Source organism: Microtus oregoni, unplaced genomic scaffold (assembly GCF_018167655.1).
Source record: "Microtus oregoni isolate MIOR12 unplaced genomic scaffold, Mior012 000071F_ref0000514, whole genome shotgun sequence".
Lineage (NCBI taxonomy): Eukaryota > Metazoa > Chordata > Mammalia > Rodentia > Cricetidae > Microtus > Microtus oregoni.
The window spans coordinates 7,856,128-7,881,100 of NW_024543978.1; the positions used below are offsets into that span (position 1 = coordinate 7,856,128).

General features: G+C 43.4%; 1 protein-coding gene across 1 annotated transcript in view; it reads right to left on the reverse strand.

The window, feature by feature from the left end:
* Dok5 (docking protein 5) overlaps positions 1 to 24,973 on the reverse strand; it is a 148,152-nt gene that overhangs the window by 43,711 nt on the left and 79,468 nt on the right. Inside the window, exons 3-5 of the mRNA XM_041641795.1 lie at positions 4,012 to 4,126; positions 3,788 to 3,907; positions 982 to 1,171 (exon numbers count right to left, since the gene is read on the reverse strand). Of these exons, the coding sequence (XP_041497729.1) occupies positions 982 to 1,171; positions 3,788 to 3,907; positions 4,012 to 4,126 (425 nt within the window). The remainder of the gene's footprint in view (positions 1 to 981; positions 1,172 to 3,787; positions 3,908 to 4,011; positions 4,127 to 24,973) is intronic.

The following is a 24,973-nucleotide window of genomic DNA, read 5'->3' on the forward strand; positions in this document are numbered from 1 at the left end:
TGCTGTTGTTTCTGGTTTTGCTTAACAAATAACCCATCATCCAATGTGTGCTCTTTAGATGCTCCTGGGCATAAGGGGTCTACCTACCAGAAGCCATGCCCTGAAAGAAAACTGACTCTTCCTCTGCTAGAGGCCACCCATCACCCACAGTTCTTCAGTTAGGGTCATGGTTTGTGAAGCCTTCTCCATTCGGTGCTAGAATGTTGATGGGCCTGTAGTTCTTAAAGCTTGAATCATTTGAAATTTTAAAATACAAAAAGGGGGTTGGTTTTTTGTTTGTTTGTTTGTTTAGTTTTGGGGGCTGGAGGGATTTTGCTTTGCTTTTGTTTTGTTTTGCCTTTAAAAGGAACCTAACCTCAGGGAGGAAGCGCTGTGGGCGGGGAGGTAAAATGTAACACTGACCAAAGGGATCTTTTTGTAGGCCATGATGCTCCCAACTGGCACCTGTATCCCCTTCACTCCCACATTTGCCTCTAACAGGAGCAAGGGGGACCCTGAAAGGGCTCAGTGGGATAGCAACTAGCAAGCTTAAGAATCCAGCATTTCCAGCATGTCTGCCATTTGTTAAATAGTAAGCAGACTGCAACCTGTAAAGTGTCAGGGGTCCGTCCTCACATGTATGATCTACCCTGCCAGTTCACATACAGTAGTGAACCTTGAATTACAGCAAGGAAGCTGCTCACACGACAGAGAGTAGGCCTCTTCTCAGCTTAACCCAGTCCGTGCTACGGTTTACCAGCTCAGTTTCAGTTTGGGGCATGGCATCAAATCAAGGAATGAAAGGTCATGTCATATCTGTGAAGTGTTAGAATCCTGCCTAGGAGGGAGGGGATTTGGCTGTTCGGACACCGTGCTATCATCTTTCCATAAGACCAGAGTTTATGAATTTTCTGAAGCAAACTTCTGGTCCAGTTCCATGTCCTGAACCTGGAGAAGGGAAGCAGACACCGGACAAAGATATATAAAAAGTCACACACTTACCTCCCTGCCTCAAAAGTGAACCACGTGGTGTCACGTCCATACCGCCGCAGGGCACTTAGCGGCCAAGAGATGAGTTTGACTCTGGGATTCTGGATGTCCCAAAGACAGATGTACTCATATGTTATCTGCAAGGCACATTCGCCATGTACATCTAAGTTAGGAGATGGCATCAAATACACATTGAATCTCTCTGGGAGAAAAACAAAAGGTTAGTCTAAAATCCCCAGGAATGAAACAGCAAAGACATCGTAGGAATACAGAAGCATTTAAAAAATATGTACATGCTAACGGTTTGGTGGAACATTCAGGAAGATAAAGGTTATAAATGAGATTTTAAATGCAGATGCTATTACATGGCATAATGATACACTCTGCGTGTCGACACACACTAAATACTATTGACGTGAGCAAAGATCAGTTTTAGACATTTTCAATTTTCATCATTATAAAAAAGTGTGCCGATAAAAGACCAGAGCAACGTAAGCACTCAGAGCAGAGTTTCCCTGCTGAGTACACCTTTATTGCACCTACAAAGGTACAGGAGCGCAAGGACGGGCTTCTGATCTGTGATCCTAAAGTAGCATTAACCAGTTTGCAGTTTCTCTAATCAACCGAATAAAGCTGCACCCCGAATTATTGAATCCACACTTCACAGAAACAGTGTGCAATTAGCTGACCAACAGCTGTGAAGATGCCAAGGGAGATCCTTAAAAAGAGTTCTAGCAAAGAACTTTGTTTAGCCACCTCTGGGAAGAGATAGCCATGTGTTTCCTGGAGTGACTGTTGACAATGTCACCAAGATTATGGAAACTATGGAAGCTAACTGTAGCTGGTAACTATAGAGAAGATCTCCCCTGAAGAGTTACACTGTTTTTATCATTACAACTTAGAAACTTCATTAACAAAAAAAGTTAACAGAGTCAAAAATCTCTAAGTGAAATATGATCAAAAATATTATGATATTTGCTAGACAATTCTATCTATCCATCCTAGAGTAGATTCCAAACATCTAACAGGACAGTGTGATGCTAACAACTTTCTATTAGAAATGGTCTAGGTTAGTTATCTTATATGAAAAATCATCAAAACTTCCATATTTTATTTGAACTTAGCAAATAATAATATTAAGACTGTCTACATGAGCGGGCTTAGGCCCCTGCGATTTAAGTCTTTTGAATTTATTCTGAACTGTCAATAGTCAAATGATGCGTGCTTTCTAGAAACTATTGTGAAACAGCTGTGCCCCTTGAGAGTTCTGGACCGTAGATTAAACTGTTTTCAGTAAGTAAGAGGTAAAGGAGACCATCGTTAATGGATTCTGTTAGAGGCAAATTGATTCGCTATAAAAATAAATTAGTGGGGTAGGAGAGAGGTCGGTGGTAGAGTGCTCGCCTCTCATGCATTCAGTGAGAAACCATTGTAAGTGTACGGATTTGAACAACTCCTCCAAAATCAGATTATAAAGTGCTTCCAAAGAACGGTGGAGGTTTTTAAGAGCATGTAACAGGAGAAAACCTGAGCACACAAAGCTGGCAGGCAAAAAGGAAAGCTTAGGCACCGTTCTCAGTTTGACTCACAACCCTGTGTGCTTCTACTGTGCCGCAGACACAAACGTGTGAAGGCTAAGGGTTGAGCCAGCCATTCTAAAGGATGGCAGCCATCAATCCCTGCCATGCTTTCCGTGAGCTGGCCTGTGCCCTCAAGGCCCTGGCTTCCTCTTCTCTGCCTGAGTGAACCACAGAAGGAAGGTCCGGGCTGGGGTGGATGGCCTTGGTAAATGGCTTCACCCCTGTGTAGCTCCAGTTCTCAGCCTCACTAGAGGCTGCTCTGCCCTAGCCAGCGCCTCCAGGTCCTGATCAACAGCTGGTATGGTACCGTCCATTCAACATGGGCAAGACCGTAAATGTGTCATGAAGACACAGCTCCGCTGGGAGGGAGAAGAGTCTTAACTAGCAGCTAGATGGCTTGCAGAGTGCAATTCCACCTCTGCCCTGTCTGCCATCAATCTAGGCAACCCAGAGCAGCTTCCACTCGGACAAGTGTCCATAGGTCAAGTCGGGCTTTGAAGCAGAACCCTGGGATCCAATCAACCCAGTCGTTAGGTTTAGCTATTTGAAGATGGAGCAATTCTTCCAGGCTCACACTATGAATCAACATTGATTTTTGCTAAAATGTTCATGAATATTTTGGTCATTATTATTTTAAAGGATTTATTCCTAGATGGTGTGTTGAGCTGAGTTGGCTCAAGGGTTGAATTTTTCTCATCACGATGAAATATTCACGGGGATTAAATTCTATTAAAAACACTGAAAAGTGTTCAAACATATTTTAAGTGAGAAGGCAATGGGGAAGTCATCCCACTTTAAGGCTCGTGCCTTGTAAATGAAGACCTGTGATCATAGTCTGGATTCAGACACTAACTACTACATTTGGAACAAGAAGTTTAGCTCTCTGAGGTTCCGGCTTTCCCCGTCTATAAAATGGGGGAGGTCCTAATACTCATGGGGTGGGGCTCCTCTGCAAATGTCACAATTGGATGTTCACAAATCACCTTCCATCCAGCGGATTCACAGCGTGGGCCTTAAAATCGCTGACTGAAACCGTTAGTGTGGGTTCTTTTCTACATCCCAGAACTCTGGAGGATGCCATTCACTCCAATATTAACGTTGAGGGCTATTAGAACTCACTTCTCCATACATTTTCCTAACTCACAACTATATAGAATGAAGATGCCTTGTGCTTTATCACAAGGGAATGAAACAGGTTATGAGAGAGACAGGAGGTGAGGGCTGCTTCACACACGTACCACTCTGCTCTCGTTCCACCCCCGTAGCCAGTAAGTCAGGCTCTCCGAGGCTGATGTCATTGATTCTGGTCCCCACACACTCCATCTGGAGAACTTTACACCACTCATCGGCCTCAAGATCTGTGGAAACGGCAGCGACCACGAAAGAGATATATATAAATATACACACACACACACATAGGTATCAAAGGCCAACCCCCCCCCCCCACTTGCCGCAAACAAACCTGATTCACAAGCAAAGGTCTTGGAGGTGTCATCATTGAAGTAGATCCCTATAGCGTGTTTCTTGGTGCCCTTTGGCAATCGGGCTACATTTTTCACATTGTTGAGTTCTGTAACCTGAAAAAAAAAATCAAGATTTAGAAGTCTGGTCACATGCTCTGCATGAACACTTCCTGCCTACATCCCCAGAGGTGAGACCCAGAGGGCAGTGAGCCCATCGCCTGCGAGCCTCGCTTCACAGAACAAATCTGCAGAAACGAAGGCTCCAGCATGAATCAGAAGGATGGGAGGTAAGGAAAGGTGGTCCAATCCATCACTAAATTATCACATCTGAGGGGAAGGGTCTGGAATCTCAAAAATCATGCCTGTCTTCAAGAGTCAAGCCATATATCACAACTCAGAGAGACCCCATCACAAACTTGATTTCAACCTCTCTGACTCACCTTAAGCTCCTCGGAGGTCATGGGTCTTTGTCTTAGAGTATGAGAACACCACACAGTACCACCCGGCTCACATCAGTATCAAAGTTGTCCTCTTATACATTGTGCCCCTCCCTTCCTCACAATCTTAACTATTGGCACTTACAGAAATCCCTCCCTGCCCTGCCATAGAGGATGCTAATTCATGGTGCTTCTACAAAGGAAGTTCTGCCAGGATGAGGTCCTGTCATCCTGGAGGGGCCTGCAAAGAGGAAGGCTTACATGGCTTTTTGGTAAGTATTTATTTAAAAGATAAATAAGCCTTTCACAGTGCAAGCTTAAACTCCCCTTAACACCCCCTTAAATGTTATACAAAAGAATAAGCCTCCCATCAATCTTAGCCTGCAGTGATGCTGGACCACCTCTCCCATCCATTACCCTAAATTCAATAAATGCCTGACTTAAGAAATACCCAGGAAGAAAAATAAACACCCTCCACGGGCACATTAATCTGATCATTTCATTTCCCGGCTTCTTAACCTCCAGTGGCCCTTCTTATAGTATAAATGCAAATTTATCAGCATGAAATGCCACACAGAGATCCTAAGAGGCTTGCCATACCAGCATCTCCAGAGACTCCGCAGGATATGGCTTATCCTCCATCAGCAACAACCCCTTGGCACTCACTACACACAACTGCTGATTTGGTGTATGTGTTTATTTTTGTGCCAGAACCCAACCTAAGCCACTGACATCTTTCTATAATTATTTATTTGTCTCCCTACTTCCCCTTTAAACCCCAAGAATTCACTGTGCAAACAGTGCATGGTCTCTGCAACCTCGAGGTTTCATTCTGGCATTTTTAAGCAGGAAAGTCAAGGCCGCCAAGATTGCCAGTTACAGTTGGCATGAAAACCCAAATCCTGGTGTGCAAATGACCATGCCAGCCCTCTGTATCTCCTCCACACTTAACTCTCCAATAGACTTCCACCATGTCTCCAAGCTTTCTATGGCCTAGCCAAACTGGACCCCACACTCTGTTCAAGAACTGATCGTGTGGCTTCCAAGGCCCAGAACCTTGCCTCCTCTCCAGCTACTGCCCTCCAATCATCCCCAAATCTTAATTTAGATCTCAGTTACTCACTGGTTCCCTCCTGGAACCATCACCCAAATATTCAAACTCCCAAGCTACCCAATACGTATCTCCCATGGCTTCCCTCTTGACCAGCTACATGACTGATTGGTTTAGTTCTTCTCTTGCCTAAGGAGAGTCAGCTCCATATGGCAGGCACTGTACTTACGTTCATCATTGTCTCCCAGGTCTAACACAGAGCTCATCTTTAGGGAGCTGAGCAAGACCCAAGTGAGATGAAATCCCAGTGAATTTATACCATTGACATGAGCACAATCTTGCCCAGAACTCCAAGGCCTCCGACTCATGGGACATTTGCAAAGTCAGTTCCCCATATGGGCCAGGCTCAAAGGGGTTGCCTCGGTTCTCAGGGGTCCCAGTATGAGTGTTTATAAGGAGTGACCATTGTACACAAAGACTAGCAACTGCAGCTAGTTCCTCCTCCCAGATGTTTACAGCCTGAGACTGCTCCCCTAAAGAGACCTTCAGACCAACTTGTCCCCTTCCTTAATGATGTGGTTACTAGACACAATGAGGCTGTAGGTGCTAAGGTAGCCAGAACCCCTACCTGATCCCACACAGCCTGTGCATCTGTGTGCCATTTCTTCACTCCCTCACTGCCCCTATTGAGGGTTTGATGACACAGATCTTGTCCTCTGGTGGGTAGTCACTCAATATATGGGCTCTATGAGCAAAAGACTAAACTTGCCCGCAGATTTATTTTGGAAGTCTACTTTTCCTGGGAAGACTGCCCTGACCCCCATGTGAGTTTGTCATTCCCTTCCCTAAGCTGCCATACATGGGACTTGAAGCTCTACTGATTTTCTGTTGTCATAATGTATCATAATACCTATCTCTCCAACTCCCAAAGAGACCTGAGGCATTTGAAAATGACTTTCCGACGGATGGCATCAAAGAAAAAGGACTGGACCATGGGGCAGCATATACCGAACCTCCCCATAAGTCAAATTCTGGCTTGAGCATTTCCGGAGAGCATGCCTGTTCGAATCATCACAAAAGTCTCAGAGCTAGGTGTCAGTATTAGCAGCAATATTTATAGGTGGAAACTGAGGCTGAAAAAGATTAACATCATACAACCAAGTTTGTTGAAAAACTGGCAGAAATAAGACATGGAGCAGGCAGATGAGGACTCTTGTCTCACCTCGAACATGGGCCACCACTTAAAGCCTTCAGCCTCCAGAAGTCACCTCCAGCCTGCGAGTATTTGTCTTTTTAACAGGGCTTCTTGCCTTGGGGAAGCAGGTAGGGCATGCATGTGCCAGCCTTTAGACTGGCCCTCCACTGAGACATTACTTAAGGGAAGTCTGAAACACAGCCATGACTTTGAGATATGTTGCTTCATTACATATCCATTAAGGAGCCAAGAGGAAGACATAAGTCACCGGAAGCAGCCAGGAAATGCAGGCGAACTGCATGAGTCAGAACACAATTACCCATTCTGGAAATTGGTTTTGGTAATAAGGAAAATGACACCGCCCCCGCTCACGGCTCCAGGGAGGAGAGTGAGTGTTCACAGGGCAGGCAGGGTCAGGACTGCGCATGACAAAGGACAACTGGCTTCCAAGGCAGTCGCATATGCCAAGCTCAGAGCCACACTTCACTGAGCATGTGCACACACACACACACCCCGCAGCCCCCACCCACATACATAGATGCCTTACTTTCAAAAGAGCTGCAGTCTAGACAAATTCATGACCTACCCTTACTCAACATACATGCTAAAGACTATGGTATCTCCCATCCACAGACACCTTTCTGTCACATGAGACTTTCAGAAATGCATTTATTTTTTCATCTTCTTCTACAAATGACAACACTGAGGCAGAATGGGCGAACGCTGTCCCTTTTGCAAACTCTTTGCACTGGATGAATCGGTTTTTTGCCGCAAAGATGGGTTTTGATAAGGTCGCAGGGTCTTCTTGGATATAACTGCTATTTAACAATAGAGCTCTGGACCTGTTCCTAAACAGCCAAGGCTACTGCCACAGAGTTGTTAAGTCACGTCAGAGAAGACTGGCCACAGAGCCTAGACCTGTGGTGTGACTCATTCCATTAGCCTTCAGTGTGACTTTCTTCACTATCTGTATTAGCTTCCTTTCTGTTGCTATGACAATTGCCCTGACAGAAGCAACTGAAGGGAGAAAGGCTTATTTTGGCTCCTGGTTGCAGAAAGGTTACTGTCTATCATGGTAGGAAAGATAGGGATGATGGAGCCTGAGGCCAACTCACAACATTGCTTTAGCAGCTCAAAATCAGAGAAATAACAGGAAGTATGGTCTGTCTGTCAAACTCCAAAGCCCACCCCGAGAGATGAACTTCCTCCAGCAAGACTCACCTTCTAAATTTCAGTAACCTTTCCAAATGACCGAGTGTCAAAGCACATGAGCCTATGGAGGATTTTCACATTCAAACCACAGCCCAGTGGTTTAAAAGTCTCGGGAGCTGTGGATCTCGTTCTTTGCAGCAGAAAAGAACTTTCATATTAATCGGGTTCTCTGCAAATTAACTATATATGTTGTATAGCCTTTGTGTGTTGATCGTTAGATAAAATAATTTCTTCAGCATGTAACAGTATCAAGGAGGACACCACTCAGTTTAGCTGAAGAAGAAACATGGCCCTTCCCTAAGCATCTTCCTTGCACCCATCTATGACCCACACTATCTGATCTTTGGTTGGTCTTCTATCCATCTACTCATTCACTATTTTTAGTTCTTAGCACTTATTCTGAGTCAAGTTTTGGTGGCAGGCAACATTACTATCCTCCTGGAACTTAATCTTCCATAAGTAAAGAAACATAGCAGCTCCTAAGGATAAAAATATGCTGTAAAAACACGGGCTACCAAGTTGTGATCTGTGCTCAGAAAACTTCTAATCTTTTCCTTTTTTTAACCTTTTATTGATTCTTTGTGGACCTCCCATCATGCATCCCAAACCCACTCATCTCTCCATCCCCTCCCTTCCACCCTCTGCCCTTGCAACACCCCCAACACAAAATTTAAAACTAAACCCAAACAAAACAAAACAACAAAAATAAATAAATAAGAAAATAAAATCTAGGGAAGAAAGCTGTAGTGCAGCCCAGTGAGTCACACAGTAGACCCTTTAGTCCATACATCTTTACTTCTACACGTTCATTGCAATGAGTCATCTGTCTGGTTCAAGCATCTGCTTCTGCTACACTATCTATGCTGGGACCTCACTGGGGCTCCTCTTGAATATCCTACTGTTGCCTTGTGTCATGGGGAGCCTGGAGCTTTGCATCTGTATTTCCGGCCCCTTCACATGCTCCAGAAGTTCACAAATGAGGAGGGTATTGGGATGAGCTACCTGGCAGGCTCCTGGAGGACACACAGAGCCCTGCCCCGGGTCCAGAGACCTGGAGTGGGAAGACTTCCCCCATGAACTGCTTGCTTGGTGGTTCATCTACTATTCTTTTAAAAGGGGCTAAAGACTCTCTCTCTCTCTCTCTCTCTCTCTCTCTCTCTCTCTCTCTCTCTCCTTTCTCTCATTTACTGATTGATTGATTGATTGATTGATTGATTAATTGATTGATTTAAGAAGAAAGTATTGAAACAGAGACCCAAAGGCTTCATGGAATAGCTCTCATGATGGCCGAGCCCAAGTAGGCAGAACATAACAAACAGCCAGTTTCCCTGAGGCAGAAACCAACTTATTTGGCAAGGACTGCCTACGACCTTTGACATTAATTCTTTTCCTTCACATCTGCATTCCATTCCAGAATAATCCAACCTCACAGACACCCCGCATCTGCCCACAGAACTTCCTCAGACGGCTGTGCGAAACCAGCAGCTCGGACATCTCACACTTTTGTCCCCTATCCAGCCAAGACTCCTATGGTCACTTTCTTCTGTGACATGTGGTAGAAAAACACAGCATGCAAATAAATATACAGCATAAAGCTGCCTGGATGTGGTCCTCTTCAGGACATGCATGTCCAGGGAAGGGTATGGAAATATGCATGCATGCATAGACTAATATATTTATTCCTAAAATAGGAGTGAATCTTATACCACAATGATGCAACAAAAATAAGTGTGGAAAAGGGGGGGTGGAGTAGGTCTATCTTGAATATGGGTATTTAGCATTTTATATCCCATTTCATGTTTTAATTCATTTTGATCAAGGTAAGCCTGATATACAGCGTCAGCTAGATGCACTCTATACAGGTATGTGTGTCCTTTAAAATTACTGCATAAATTAGCTGTTGTTCTCCTACATGTGGAGTAAACCCATGCCACTGAGTTCTGAAGTCCCCTGTCAGCAAACAGCTTAGACCTCGACCCCTTCCAATCACATCCACACTCTGGTGCTTCCGTCATGGCTGCCACAATCCATGCCCAATTCTTGTGAAAGAGCGCCCTGATTTCTGGCTGTCATGTCTCCTTTCCATGTGGTGTGTGCTGTCAGTACAACTGTCAGTCACGCCTCCCCCTCTTCCCTATACATCCCAGAATGAGACTTTTGCCTAGGGCTTTAGACACAAGTGAAAAATCACCTGATTCATATCGCAGCCCTGAAACGAGGGGAAAGACCATCCGTTGTTATTAGAGGGGTTCTCAGCCAAAGGTCCCCAAACCAGACAGCGGGATCCTCCACAGATGAGTATCTTCTCACTCTAGGTAACCAGCGCCAGCCTCTCTAGACTATGAGCAAGTCAGGAATGCCCAGCATCTTTAGGCTATGACCACAGGTAAGCCACATGTCCCCTTTGGAATCGCAGTAGGAGGAGCATTTCCCCATGGCAGCTTCCCATCTGCTCCTGCCCATAGCACCATGACTAAGCCAAAGAGCTGGTCCCAAACGGAGTTATCTCCCACTCGATTTTCCACACTTCTCGTTGATTCCAAAGCCATACTGTTTATCCTGACAGTCTTCCCCAACAGAAATCTAGCTTAAATCTGCCAAAACCTTTACAAACTCCTAAGGCGGTGAAGACTCATTTCTGATACACTCCTTGTTCTAACTGATGTGTAATTATTCCCACTGGGGATGGAAGAAAAGTTAGAGGCCAAAGCCACTCTGTGTGCCTGTGTTCTGTGGTGTGGTCTCTACTCAGGCCGCTTGATTCTGGTTTTCTCTCACTATTCCGTGTGGCTACTAGTTAGGGTGGGGGGATCCACGGCGATTCTCAATGCAGGAGAGACATCCTGAGGTCATCTGCAAATACCTTATTCCTCAGGGGAAAGAAGATTTACTCTCACTTGGCAACGACTAAATTATGTTTGCATGCAGGAAATATCCCCAATCACACATCCAGCCACTTGTTAAGGCAACAGAGCAGATATTGAGAGTAGTTTTAGGAGCAATCAGGTCATCTCAAACTTAATTGGTCAAGGAAGCAGCAGTTATATATTTCTATTTGGTTGAGGTTTAGTCTTATCATTTTGGACACATCTGCATAAGCTTGGATGTGACCCAGAAGGGGGCTGCTGGGTTTTGTCCTTGAGATACAAGGCTGGCTTAGGCCCTCTGTTTTATCCCTGGACCCTGAATGAAATGGCCCTTTGTTGGAAAAGACACCTGTGTGTCCTTCTCAGAGAGCTGCAACTTGAATTCAGTTGTAAAAGGGGGAGAGTTTACTCTGTTCATTGATGTCTGGCCCACTCCACTCCCTAACAGGGCCTCACATGCTCTCAGAGTGGAGAGGCCAGAGAAAGCGCGAGCAGAAGAATGGGGTGGCTCACCCATTTCAAAGCACCTTCAGTGTGGGCGTCAGACGCCAACAGGTGTGAACAGGTGCACAGGTGCAGGTGCCGGAAAAGCTGAGCACTTCTCAGGCTGGAATCTACACATACAAGTTCAGATGGGAGGAACCCATGGAGAAGGTCAGAAAGATCCTCAGGATTTCTAGCCTGGCTGCCTGAAAGTCATTCCCTATCTGAAGGCTGCCTTTCAAGACACAGGGAGGGGAGCTGTTTTCTCCAAGGTACTGAGCCCAACACGAAGTTCCAAGGCAAGGAAACAAGCAGACCCCAGTCAGAGGTACACACTACATCCCTGCAAATGGATGCTAAAGAAACAGAGGTATATGAATCACCTGCTAAGTTACTAAAAATAAATACCTTACATGTGTTCAATGTTCTGGTGCAGGGGATTCAGGAGCCAAAAGGAAAATAACAATAAAATAACAAGGAATGGATAGAAATGTTGGGAACTTGGAAAATAATCATTGAATGGAGACATTCACCAGTGAAGACAGGACAGTAGCTTTTGTCACCTTGAGCCAAACTACAGTCACCTGGGGAGTAAGAACCTCATCAATTGAATTGCCTCCATCAGATTGACCTGTGGGTGACTCTGTTGAGGTGATTTTCTAATGAATTATTAATATGGGCGTGGTGCCACCCCTGGATAGGTAGCCTGTGCTATATAAGGAAGCAAGATGAGCAAGCCAGGAAACAGCACTCTCTATGACCTCTGCTTAAGTCTCAACCTTCAAGTTCCTGCTTTGAGTCTTGCCCAGTCTTCTCTTGATGGTGGACTGTAAACCTGAAGCCAAGAAAACATTTTCCTCAATCAGGTTGCTTTGGCCAGTGCTCCATCACAGCCACAGAGACTCACACTGGAACAGAAGCGCATCACAAACTTGATGGAGAAGATAGAATAATCAGTTTCAACACGGGTCATTTGAAATTATCCAATTCGACTTGAGAGACACCACCACTCAGACCAACTTGTTCAGTTAAGAAAATTCCAGAAAGGAAAACGGGAAGAACTGAAAATTTATCTAAAGAAAGATTGACCAAACCCCCTCAGTGTAAAGAGAAGGAAATGAGCATCCAGAGCAAGTAAGTTCAATGGATGCTAACTAGCCTAGATACAAAGAAAGGCACAGCGGGACACTTTGCAACAGAAAGCCCTATTGTAATCTCAAGGACTAATGGAAAAGAAAAAATTTTGAAGTCAATAAAAGAAAAATAAGCTGGACCACCCCAAGATCATAGGTTTCCTCAACATCGAAAAAGAATGGAATGATATAGCCCACGATGAAAAGAATAAATAAACTATTAAGCAACAATTTGGTATCTGGCAAACCATCCTCCAAAATTAAAAAGGAAATAAAGCTTATATAAAAGCGGAAGAGTTAACAGATAATTACCTTGCAAAAGGGGTTTTCCAATTGAAAGAAAACTAAACAGAACATAAATGTATGAAATTTGCTGATAAAGGTATAGATAGACAAATACATACTGCTCCAATAATGCAAGGGTGTATTAATAATTAATTCCAGTGTAGAAGCAAAAATGCAGAGAACACTATAACCATAAAATACATTAATGTGTACATAATATAAAAACATGTATTTTAACATTAGTTTTATAAAACAGAAGTTGAAAAATATAAGAGCTACATAATAATATCATTGAAGTTATTGGGTCAAATAAAGAGAATTGCAGTCAAAATCCTTTAAGCCCCATCATCATCACACATGCACACACATCCATCCACCCACACAACCTCACAGGAGATACACAAAAGACAGAAAGAAGTATGTCATAGCAGCAACAACAAAGAACTTCTCAACAAATGACAAAGACAGCAGAAGTTAGCCAGGACAAAAGAGTCACAAGACAGACACAAAATGATGATTAAGCCTTACGTGTTGGCGGTGACTTTGAATGTAAATATATTGAACTCCCTGATCAAAAGCACACAGTATGCCTTAAAGGACAAAGTCCAAATTAAGAAGTCACTTCAGACTCAAGGACACAGATAAACTGAGATTGAAAACTACATTCCATAAAGATGAATATGCAAAAGGAAGGGAGGACGGCCATACTTACATCATATAAAACAGACTTTGACTCGGAAAAATTACCGAACATAAAAAACACTGCATGATGGATGATAAAGGGATTAGTCCCCCAAACACATCACAATCATAGATACAGGTACCTCACAATGGAGAGTACAATGTTGGGAGTACCCCACTTTCCACAATGGACAGAGCCCTAGACAGAGGATTCCTAAGGGAGCAGAGTGCTTGTGTATCACTGAAGAACAAATGGCAATACAGATATCAACAGAGGTTTCCACCAAACACATCCTGAACAAACAGAACGTTCTCCAGAACAGGCCATGAGTTAAGGATTAATACCAGCCACTGGGAAGGTGAGGCAGGAGGATCACTAGGGGTTTGAGGTCAGTATAGATGACAGAAAGCTTAGGAATAAAAATTCCCAAAAAGGTAGAAATGAAACACTGCTCTTAAACAAACAATTGTTCAAAAATGAAATCAAAAGGAAAATTTAAAAATATCATTTTAGATAAATTAAAATGGGAACACAGCACGCCACACGTGTGTGATACAGCCATGACATGTGTGTGTGCTACAGCCATGACATGTGTGTGCTACAGCCATGACATGTGTGTGTGCTACAGCCATGACATATGTGTGTGCTACAGCCATGACATATGTGTGCTACAGCCATGACATGTGTGTGTGCTACAGCCATGACATGTGTGTGTGCTACAGCCATGACATGTGTGTGCTACAGCCATGACATGTGTGTGTGCTATAGCCACGACATACATGTGCTACAGCTATGATATATGTGTGCTTCAGCCACGACATATGTGTGTGCTACAGTCACGACATATGTGTCCTACAGCCATGACATATGTGTGTGCTACAGCCACGACATACGTGTGCTACAGTTATGATATATGTGTGCTTCAGCCATGACATATGTGTGTGCTACAGCCACGACATACGTGTGCTACAGTTATGATATATGTGTGCTTCAGCCATGACATATGTGTGTGCTACAGCCACGACATGTGTGTTTGTTACAGCCACGACATATGTGTGCTTCAGCCATGACATGTGTGTGTGCTACAGCTATGATATATGTGTGCTACAGCCACAACACACGTGTGTGCTACAGCCACGACATGTGTGCTTCAGCCACGACATGTGTGTGCTACAGCCACGACATGTGTGCTTCAGCCATGACATGTGTGTGTGCTACAGCCATGACATGTGTGTGTGCTACAGCCATGACATGTGTGTGTGCTACAGCCACGACATGTGTGTGCAACAGCCACGACATGTGTGTGTGCTACAGCCACGACATGTGTGTGTGCTACAGCCACGACATGTGTGTGTGCTACAGCCATGACATGTGTGTGTGCTTCAGCCATGACATGTGTGTGTGCTACAGCCATGACATGTGTGTGTGCTACAGCCATGGCACATGTGTGTGCTACAGCCACGACATGTGTGTGCTACAGCCACGGCACACGTGTGTGCTACAGCCACACCATATGTATGTGCTACAGCCATGGCACACGTGTGTGTTATAGCCACGACATAAGTGTGTGCTACAGCTATGATATATGTGTGCTACAGCCACGGCACACATGTGTGCTACAGCCATGACATACGTGTGTGCCACAGCCACGACAGCACTGAGTGGACAGAGGGCAGTGGCAGTGGCGCCATTCAAAGAAGAGACATTGCCATGCACACCAACATTTACCATAAGAAGCTAAAAAAGGAAACGGAAAAACTAAGCCCAAACTTAAGCAGATGGAAGCTATAAAAATTATGGTAGAAATAAATTCAGTAGTAAGTAGAAAAGCAATTTAAAAATCAATGAAACTAAGAGTTGACTTTTAAGAAGATGTCAACAAAATTGAAGATTCTTAAACACAGGGAAAAAAGAAGGCTAAAATAAATAAGGCCAGACATGAAAGGAAACACTACACCTGGTAAACAGAAATAGAAGGGACTTTAAGATGTTCCAATAAATAGTTAAATACAAAACTTATTACAAAGGTTACTTAGAAAAATTAACCTTTGTATATATGAGGACATATAATTAGTACAGAAATATAACCACTGGTAACGATGAAGAAAAAAAAAATAGAAAATGTTTTAACAACTAACGTCCAGCACCAGATTACTATACTGGTAAATTTTATAAAATATTTAAGTGAGATATAAATTTTCAAGATCTTTCAAAAGTTGTAGAGGAAGAAACAATCAGAGTACATTTTATGAGACCTGACTCTGAAACTACACAAAAGTATTACAGGGAGACAGACATATAATAAGTCAACGTACTTGGTTGGTACAGATGAAAAATTTCAACAAAATACTAGCAAACCTACTTTAGCAGCATAATAAAAATATCACATCTCACACATTCATTATTCAAATAGGATTTATTTCTGGAATTCAAGGAAGATTCATCATAAGAAAACAAATCAATAATAAACAGAAAAAATCATCACAACAAATAATTGAATATTTGATAAATAATTGAAGCATTTGATAAAACTAATATACCCTCACAATAGGTAAGAAGAGAAGTGAACAAGCTAAGAAAGAAAAGAAATCATCTCAACATAATTAAAACAGGATATGAGAACCCATATCCAGAAGTATGTCCTGAGGTGAAAACCTGGGAATTTTACCTGTAGGCTCAGAAACAACCCCAGACTCCCCAGACTCAACTTTTAATGTGGTAGAAAGTGTGGGTGAACTATCTACCGGACAAGGGATGCGTGTCTAAAACACAGGAAGAACATTAACAACTCAATATCAACAATAGAAGCCACGTTAAAAGTGGGCAAAAGGCAAAGAAGAAAAGATAAACCCTCTCAACGTCACTGGTCATCCTGGAAATACAAATTATTTGAAGAAGAAATGAGATACCATGCTCATTAGAATGGCTGTCATTTTTTAAAAAATGAAAGCTGAAAGGTTTTGCTGGAGATAGGTTCGATGGTAGAAACGCAAAGTCGTTCAGCCACATATGGAAGACATAGGGACCTTCAAATGTTGAAAACTGAATTTCCATGTCCCAGCACACCTACTTTGGGGTGTCTGTCTAAAGGAATTAAAGACAGAATTGTTGAGCTTGAACCTCAAGTGTCAAACAGACTGATAACCTTCAACACCTGCCCCACAGTAACCAACATCCTTAAGGTTCACACAGTTCCCCCAAATCACTACCAGCTGGGGACCAATTATTCAAATATACAAACCTGTGGGGGACTTTTTGCCTTCAAACCACAACGATCAGGAAGCAGTATTGCCATTTCTATGCCCAGGATACCACTGCGCAGAACAGCAAAGGGCAGACTGTGTCTATCATGAGATAAATGGATAGAGAATATGTGGTGTATACATAAAACGCTACTCACTCCAAAGAAAGGGGAAACCTTGACCAGTGACACAAAGAGACTGACGTGTTATACTGTCCTATGTGAAAGGAGCTCATCACAGCAGACCAGTGCTACCTGATTATACCTATTTGAGGAGTCTAAAACAGCCACAGGTAGAAAGCAGAATGGTGGTTGCATGGGGCAAGGGAAAGCGGTGACTGTTTAATGGGCAGACTTCCAGGCACAGGTAAATAATTATAGCCATCTGCAGTACAATAATATAATTTACACACAATTAACCACAGTGCCCTACATGTTTTGAAGCCAGGTTGGCAGCACAACATATATGAGTCTTTGAGTTTGATCTCTCACACCCTGAGAAGAGGGGAAAAAATTGAGAGGATATTTGGTATTTTATGTCTGTGCATACCTATGCTTGTTTTACCACATATGCATTCCAAACAATACTGGCGCTACAAAAAGTTAAGAAGCCATAACTGAAAATCATGTTTTTCGTTGCATTTTTTAAGATTTAAATTTCATTTGATATGTATGGGTGTCATGCTTGCATGTATATCTGCGTGTGTGCCACATGTGTGTGCCAGAAGAGGGTATCAGATTTCCTGGAACTGTAATTACAGACTGCCATGTTGGTGCTGGGAACCAGACCCGGGTCCTTCAGAAGAGAAGCTAGTATTCTTAATCTCTGACTCACCTTTCTAACACTTCATTTTACTTTTAATGCTTATTTCGGTTCATTGCAAATGACACTGATTTTCAATTAATGGCGGTGATAATTTTTTTCTTTTATATAAGTTATCGAAAAGGCTTTGACTCTCTAAAGCATAACATGACACAAATAAGCATCACAGTGACACAGATGTGCCAAAAAAAAAAAAATCAATCAACCACAAGTGATAAAACTTGAAGGGAAACATCCCCAAACTGTCCCTGCTAGTCTTGCTTGGCCATTACAAAACTGACTTGTGTCATTTATGTTCCCCTGAGTCAACAGCCCAAGGGGTGACCCCCGCGATGAGACCATCACTCAGAGCTGTTCTCCTTGGTGGATGGGAACCAACGGGTTTCCACAGACACATGGCAACAATCCAGTTCCCGCTGTATCTCAGGGGTCACCACTCAATGGGACCACTTGTTTGGGGACACTGGGTCCATTTCACAACTGTATTTCCCATGTGTGAAAGACAATAAGATGCTTCAAGCTTCATGCCCCAAATCTGAAATATCTGGTAAGTACAGCTTACAAGACAAAGCAGTTACAGAAAGGTGACACTAAAGTGACCGCACAATGCTGTTATTACTGCAGGGGATGGGGGGAGGGACTAGTAGCAGACTTTGAGATCAATGTTATATAAACACATTTATAGACTTTAAGTAGTCTTCATATTAAAACAATAACTGGCAGGCAAAATGAGAACCCTTAAGTAACTTCTGCCTAGTTTGTGGGCTGTTGCCTGCCTGGTTTGTCTTTGCATTTAATAATGAGACACCGTTAATACCTTAACTTTCTCTTCTTTTTCCAAAATATATTTGAGGTCATCAACTCCAGAGATACTGCTCTTGAAATGGAGCCAAAATCTGTAGCAATCAAGAAAGAACACCACTATCTATGCTACTTGCTGGAAACATCAATATGAAGACATTTGAAAAGTTTGATTTTCTCTGTAAATTGAGTGTTTGCTTTTAAAAGAAAGTCCAACATTGGCTTACGTTTCATTTGATTTTGGATAACCAGGAGGTGAATGACCGGGAACTAAATTGGAATTCACAGAAGACAGAGGTTCGTTGAAAACTCAGTTGACACCTGCATAGGAACTTTTCCTATGCTTAAAATATTTGCATGAATGTGGAGGTTGTACAAGGAAGGGCTAAGATATGGTTGTGCAAAAATAGTTTTCTCTCTAACATTGACAAGCATTCAAACCAAACCAAAGGCACATTTTTGCAGCTCACATCAAACTTTCTCTTCAGGCACAGACTGGGTTATTTATCAATAGTGGTTGACTCCTTCTAAACCCTTCCAACTGTTTTCCAATGGCTTTAGACTTGGCCACCCAATGCGCATTAATCAACAGCATGCGAGCTAAGCCGCATGCGAGAGGACCTTTGCATGCCTGTGTAATTAGTTATCTTCCTTCTGGAGTTCCAGCTCTCCAACACGGGGAAAACCTTCTCCTCCTCCTCCCTAGGTCTCAGCAGGCTGTAGATTCAAAACTGAGTCAATCTTAGCTAGTGTTCTCATGCTGCCCACAGCCAAGCAGATCCCTGGCCAGATCCCTGATGGGACCAAAGCAAAGATAAACACACAGTGTAAGTCACCCAGAGTTTGAATTATCACTACAGCAGATGTGGCTAATGTGGCCTCTATTTGGTTTCCTTGTTGCCAAGACTTTTCAGAGTTTTATTCTCAAATATCACACCAATATTTTGTAATGCCATTGCTTCTTCTATTTAGGAGGCTGGATTCCCTACTCAAATACACAGTAATCAGGGGCTATATTAAAACTTCGGTTATCAGTTCTATTTTAGACGTTGAATAATTTAATAAAATTTTTCCCAAAAGAAATCTCAGTGTGCAAATGAAAACCTGAATCCCACTCTACTTTTAATCTCAATAGTGACAATCCTTTATCTACTTCCCAGAAGGAAGCCCAATCATTCAACCACACCACAGAGTGCTGGATAATTGCCCCGGGACTCTCCATTCTCTCCGGGATGTAGCATCCTTAGTATCACGGTTAAACAAAATGCAGAGATAGGTGTATTAAGAACCAAGAAGTAACGTAGATAGCATTTCACAGGTGGAGGTAGGTCTGAACTCAGACTGGAGCTTCTGGCTTGGAAATGGCCACTTCTCAGAACTGCAGATCAATAGCATCCACTTCTTACAAACAGTAAGTGGGTGACAGAGTGAGCATCTGAAGATGTCAACAGCTAGACACAGCGAGAGTGCAGATGCTTTGGGAGACAGACTGGTAAAGGAATGCCTTCAAGCTCTAAGATGCATCTTCAGAAAGGTTCACTCCAGCTCAGGATATAGATCAGTAGTAGACAGCAGGCTGCTTGCAGAAGCAGGGCACATGCAGAGACCATCCTATGAAGCATGGTCAATCTGAAAAGATCACACCCCTAAAACAAAACCCACTCTCCACCCCCAGAAGCCACCAACAGTGAACACAGTGACAGAATAATTGAAACACATCGCCCAGGAGTAGGAAAGCTTAAGAACAAATGTGTCAGCTCGATCCACCTCCTTAAAGTATGCAAGAGAGTTCAGTCTCTAAACAGCCTTTTCTTTGATGTGCACACACTTAGCACTGTGCTTTTAAAGCTCCAGCCGCCACAAACATCACATCCTCCCTGTCAGGTCTAGCAAAGGTCCATGGACCAATCACAATTTGGGTGAGGGACCTCAAGACTGCAATCCTCTGAGTCTTTACCTGTGTGCACACATACCTGTATAGACAGCACCCAGACCAATGGATGAACATAATCATCTCTCCTCAGCCAGAACTTCCCACTGACCTTAACACCATCCATTAGTCTGCTTTTAAAACAGCAAATAAACAAGGAAACAAACAAAATGCCCCTACAAGTAAATACAATTAATCACACTATATGTACTCTTTGGCTTCTGCAATCTTTCATCTCTTAAAAGTCATGCAGTCAAATGCATATAAGAAGCTTTGGTGACTATTTCCTAAACACAAACCTATTTTTACATACAATATTATTAAGAATTTTATTAAGAATTTTATTAAGAATTTATTAGGAATCTCACGCATGTATGTGATACATTTTTATCACATGTGCCTGTCATTCTCCCTGCTCCAATTCATCTTGACTCTATCTGCATGACTCCTCCCAATTTAATATCCTTTATCAAAGCGTTATTATAATCCACTGAATACTATTAGCATGCCCATTTCCACAGAACTGGGGCCATTCACTGACACATGTCCCAATCTACACCCCTAAAGAAACCTTAATCTCCACCCTCGGCATCCATCAACCATCAATCATCTTCTGTTAGGAGCGGAATCTCATGAGCCACTTCCCCACCCCACCCCATCCCCTGCTAGATGTCTGCTGGCCTGATCTTGTCCAGGTCTTATGCAGGCCATCATGGCTGTTCTGAGTTCATAAGTACAGTGGTCCTCTCTTGTCCAGAAGACACTGTATTGTCTCTGTCCTCTCTAGCCCCCGGCTCTATCAGGCCTTACCCCTTCGTTGTAGGTATGGGGATGATATCCATGTCCTGTTTATGGCTGAGCACTTCACCCACACTTGGTTCCTGTGTTTTGGGCCTGTTATAAGTCTCATAGTGCTGATTTTTAAGAAACATACTGTTGCATTGTATTGATGCCACACCTAATGCATTCACTTTATTATAGCTGTTAAATGTATTTAAAGTGGTGCTTTTAACAGCTGTTTGAGGAATTACATCCTCTTGTAGTCTTTCTCCTTCAAGTCCTTTACTTAAAAAGAAATGTTTTCTGGCATGGTGGTGCACATCTTTAACCATAGCACTCGGGAGGCAAAGGTAGGTGGATCTCTCTGAGTTCGAGGCCAGCCTGGTCTACAGAGCAAGAAAAATGTCTCCTCTGCTTTCTGCCTTCTGGTCTTTTTTTTTTTTTTCACTTTTCTGGGACTTTTCATTTACAGTTTCTTTTGCAGAGATTTATCTCAAATATTTCAACAAGCATCCTGAAAGACAAACACGGTCATGCGTCCTCCGCTTTAAATCAGCATTAACCTTTCCCACCAGGGTTTTATTTGCTTCCTCTCTTCCTTCGCAGGCAGATGTGAGGTGAGTTTGTGAGCAGATGCTCATATAAACAGCCACTGGCGGCTGATGGCTTTGAAGGTAAATTATAGCTATTCACAGGATCCTCTCCACAACTCCAATAAGAATTTCGTACAAATAACAAGGTTCGCATCCCTGAACTGTTATCTTCACAGTTAAGAAACCAGACAAGAACTCCTTGGGCTATTTAATTTCTATCTTATGTATAAAGCTCCCGAAAGTACTGCTGCTTTTCAGCGCAGCATCTATGCCCACACGCATCACCCCAGTGCAGGACCCAGGAAGCACTTGAAAAGGGCATTTGTTCTTGTATCTCTGGGCCTCTCAGTTTCAAAGAGTCTCCCACACTTAGTAAATGATGCCTGCCTTCAGAAAAGATCATGTCAGACTTCTTATGAAATGTTCCATGTGCTAAACTTATTTTTCCCACAATGCCTCTCTTCTTCTATAATGGAGGCTACATCTAAAAGTTTTGGACAGGCACTGGAGATGTAGCTCAGTGGTAGAGCACTTGCTTCATGTGTACAACGTGTTATACTCTGTTTCCAAAGCACAGGTCAGTAGGTAGGTAGGTAGGTATGTAGGTAGGTAAGTAGGTAGATGATAGATGAATGGATAGATAGATAGATAGATAGATGATAGATAGATGGATGAATGGATGATAGATAGATAGATAGATAGATAGATAGATAGATAGATGATAGATAGATGAATGGATGATAGATAGATAGATAGATAGATAGATAGATGTGCATGCTTGAGACAACATACCCATCATGGTATGTTATGTACATAGCATAGACAAGAAACAGAACGCTTTCTAATGTGGTCCAGCTGAAGCCATAGACTCAAAAAACACACGTGTGGAAGAAAGCCACATATCCCTACATGAGAAAGTCACATGTTAATCATGTGGAAAAAGCCACCACTCCTCTCCACACTAACACACTTTTTTAATTGCAGTTGGATTTGGGAGATGCTCCCCCAATCACTCGGTCATTTATTTCCAACCACATTGCCACAAATGCCCTCAGTCTCCACTGAAGGCCTCTGCAGTCAAACACCGCTCTTTCAACCCCACTGGCTTGTCCTGCTAACTTAAATGATCTATCTGTGATTGCCACATTCTAGATAAATACTGAACCAATCTACTTTTCCTATCCCAGCACCACAATGCTTTTTGTTAAGTTTGGAGACTTAGATCCCAATTTTTGCGAGCCTCACCAGAAAGCCATGTTTTGAAATTTCAAACCATGCCATAGCTAATAAATTTTATCAGGTAAGCAAGTTCCACTGTCTGTGTGTACACTGGCTTAAATGTCCATCACACAATCGTCTCTACACATGGGCATCCTCCTCAGGCTTTTGTTGGTACGTTCTCAGGTGATGGGATGTGTGTGTGTGTGTGTGTGTGTGTGTGTGTGTGTGTGTATCAGTGGGTGGGTGGCTGCATGCATGCACAGGTAGCCTGCTGAGGATGGGGACCATATCCGTGGACTCTCAGCTACCATGAACCTCTTATGGCCATCCCAGCCAGCATAGCCCAAGCGGATCACAACCGTAAGCTATTCTATGTAGAACATATGTATTATATGTAGAAGCAGGTACAGGTGGATAGGAGGGTCCCTTTAGCTTACGTTTCTGATGAGATGGAAATGGGTAATTCTCTGCTTCTCAAACCATTGGATAAATTTTGTACTCCAGCATGAGCCAGGCCCTGTATCGCCGCATCTTCCCTTCACCAGACTCTGGGCAGATGGTGTGGGCTGGCCAGCTTTCCTTTCCTGAAGCAATGTAGGAAATAACAGAAGGCTGCCTTGTCGGTGGCATGCTTTCTGGCTCCACTGTCTGATCGTGCTGGAAGGTACTGCCTGAAAAGCAGGCTGAGGAAAAAATCTGATTCCCTCGTTTCAAGCTCTATCCCACCAGCAGGCTTTCCTCCCACACTCCCCGGATTCCTCAGAGGAAAGGCTGGCTCTTCTTTCACTGCACCTGAGGGCTGCCTAATGGGCACTCCCCGGAACTTCCAGAACATTCTTACACACCTCTCTACAACCCAGCCGTATCATCAGAGGTCATTGTCTTGAAGAGACTTAACTCCAGCTGAATGAAATCAACATGATGGATTTCATCATTTGAAAGCATAACCTTATCTTCGAAAACAGAACTAACTGGTATCATTCGAGGCACCTCCAATGACCAGCCTATGCCCTCTACTTCTGTCTACCCCTCACGTGACCCAGCACACTCCCGTGCTCCATAGCACCGTCACTGATTGCACCATTTAAAACCATGGTTCAGCTCTCCCAGAGACAGTGTCATGGGGGCTGTTCTCCTATGTGGAGTGGGGACAGATTTCTAGCTATAGCAGCCAGAAAGGGGCAGAGCCAGGTCTCTCAGGGCCAGCAAAAGGTGAGGCCAGCTCAGCATGGCCTTCAGATTTCAAGACGCATGGTTTGCATTCCCCCTCCCCCTGCAGCCATGGTAACATGGATCATGGACATCAACACAGACCCCAGCAGCAGCAGGACCATGGATCCAGTGGCAGCATGACCCTTAGACACCAACATAGCCTCAGATGGTAGCCCATTTTCTGGCATCCACACAGCCTTTGGTGGTAACAAGAGCCACAGACATCCCCACCCCTCACCCCAGGCACAAGAGACCTAACCCCAATGGTACCCAATGGTAGAGGGGTTCAGTAGACCTAGCTCTGTCCCTTGCCTGATGGTGGCGATTCCAGCAGAGGCTGGCTTTGCAGAACCAGAGCTGCAGGATCTCCATGACTCAAGGCAATGCAGGATACCCAAGAGGAGTTTCAGTGAGGGTGTACCAAAAGCCAGAGGCCTTGAACCAGACCAACAACTCATTACAATGAACAAATGCAAGTCAAGCTCTTTGGACAAGAGGGCAGACTGCACAACACACTGCTGATGTGGGATTCCCCTCTGTATGCTGTGAATATGATTGGTTAATAAAGGGACTGCTTTGGGCCTATAGCAGAGCTATAGGGGAACAGAGCTAGGTGGGGAAAACTAAACAGAATGCTGGGAGAAAGGTGGCAGAGTCACAGAGAAGTCATGGAGCTGCTGCCAGAGACAGATGTGCTGAAACTTTGCTGGTAGGCCACAACCTCGTGGTGATGCACAGATTAATGGAGATGGGTTAAATTAAGATGTACAAGTTAGCCAATAAGAAGCTAGAGCTAATGGACCAAGCAGTGATTTAAATAATACAGTTCCTGTGTGATTATTTCGGGGTAAGCAGCCGGGAACTAACTAGCGGCCTCCTCCAACACACTGCAGCTCCCAAGGCCACTAAGATGAATGAAGAGATGATGGAGAGTGGAAAGATGGAAGAGTGAAGTGGATTTTTGTTTTCTTTTTGTTAATTAATTTTTTTAAATTTTCATTTGCAGGCAGACACT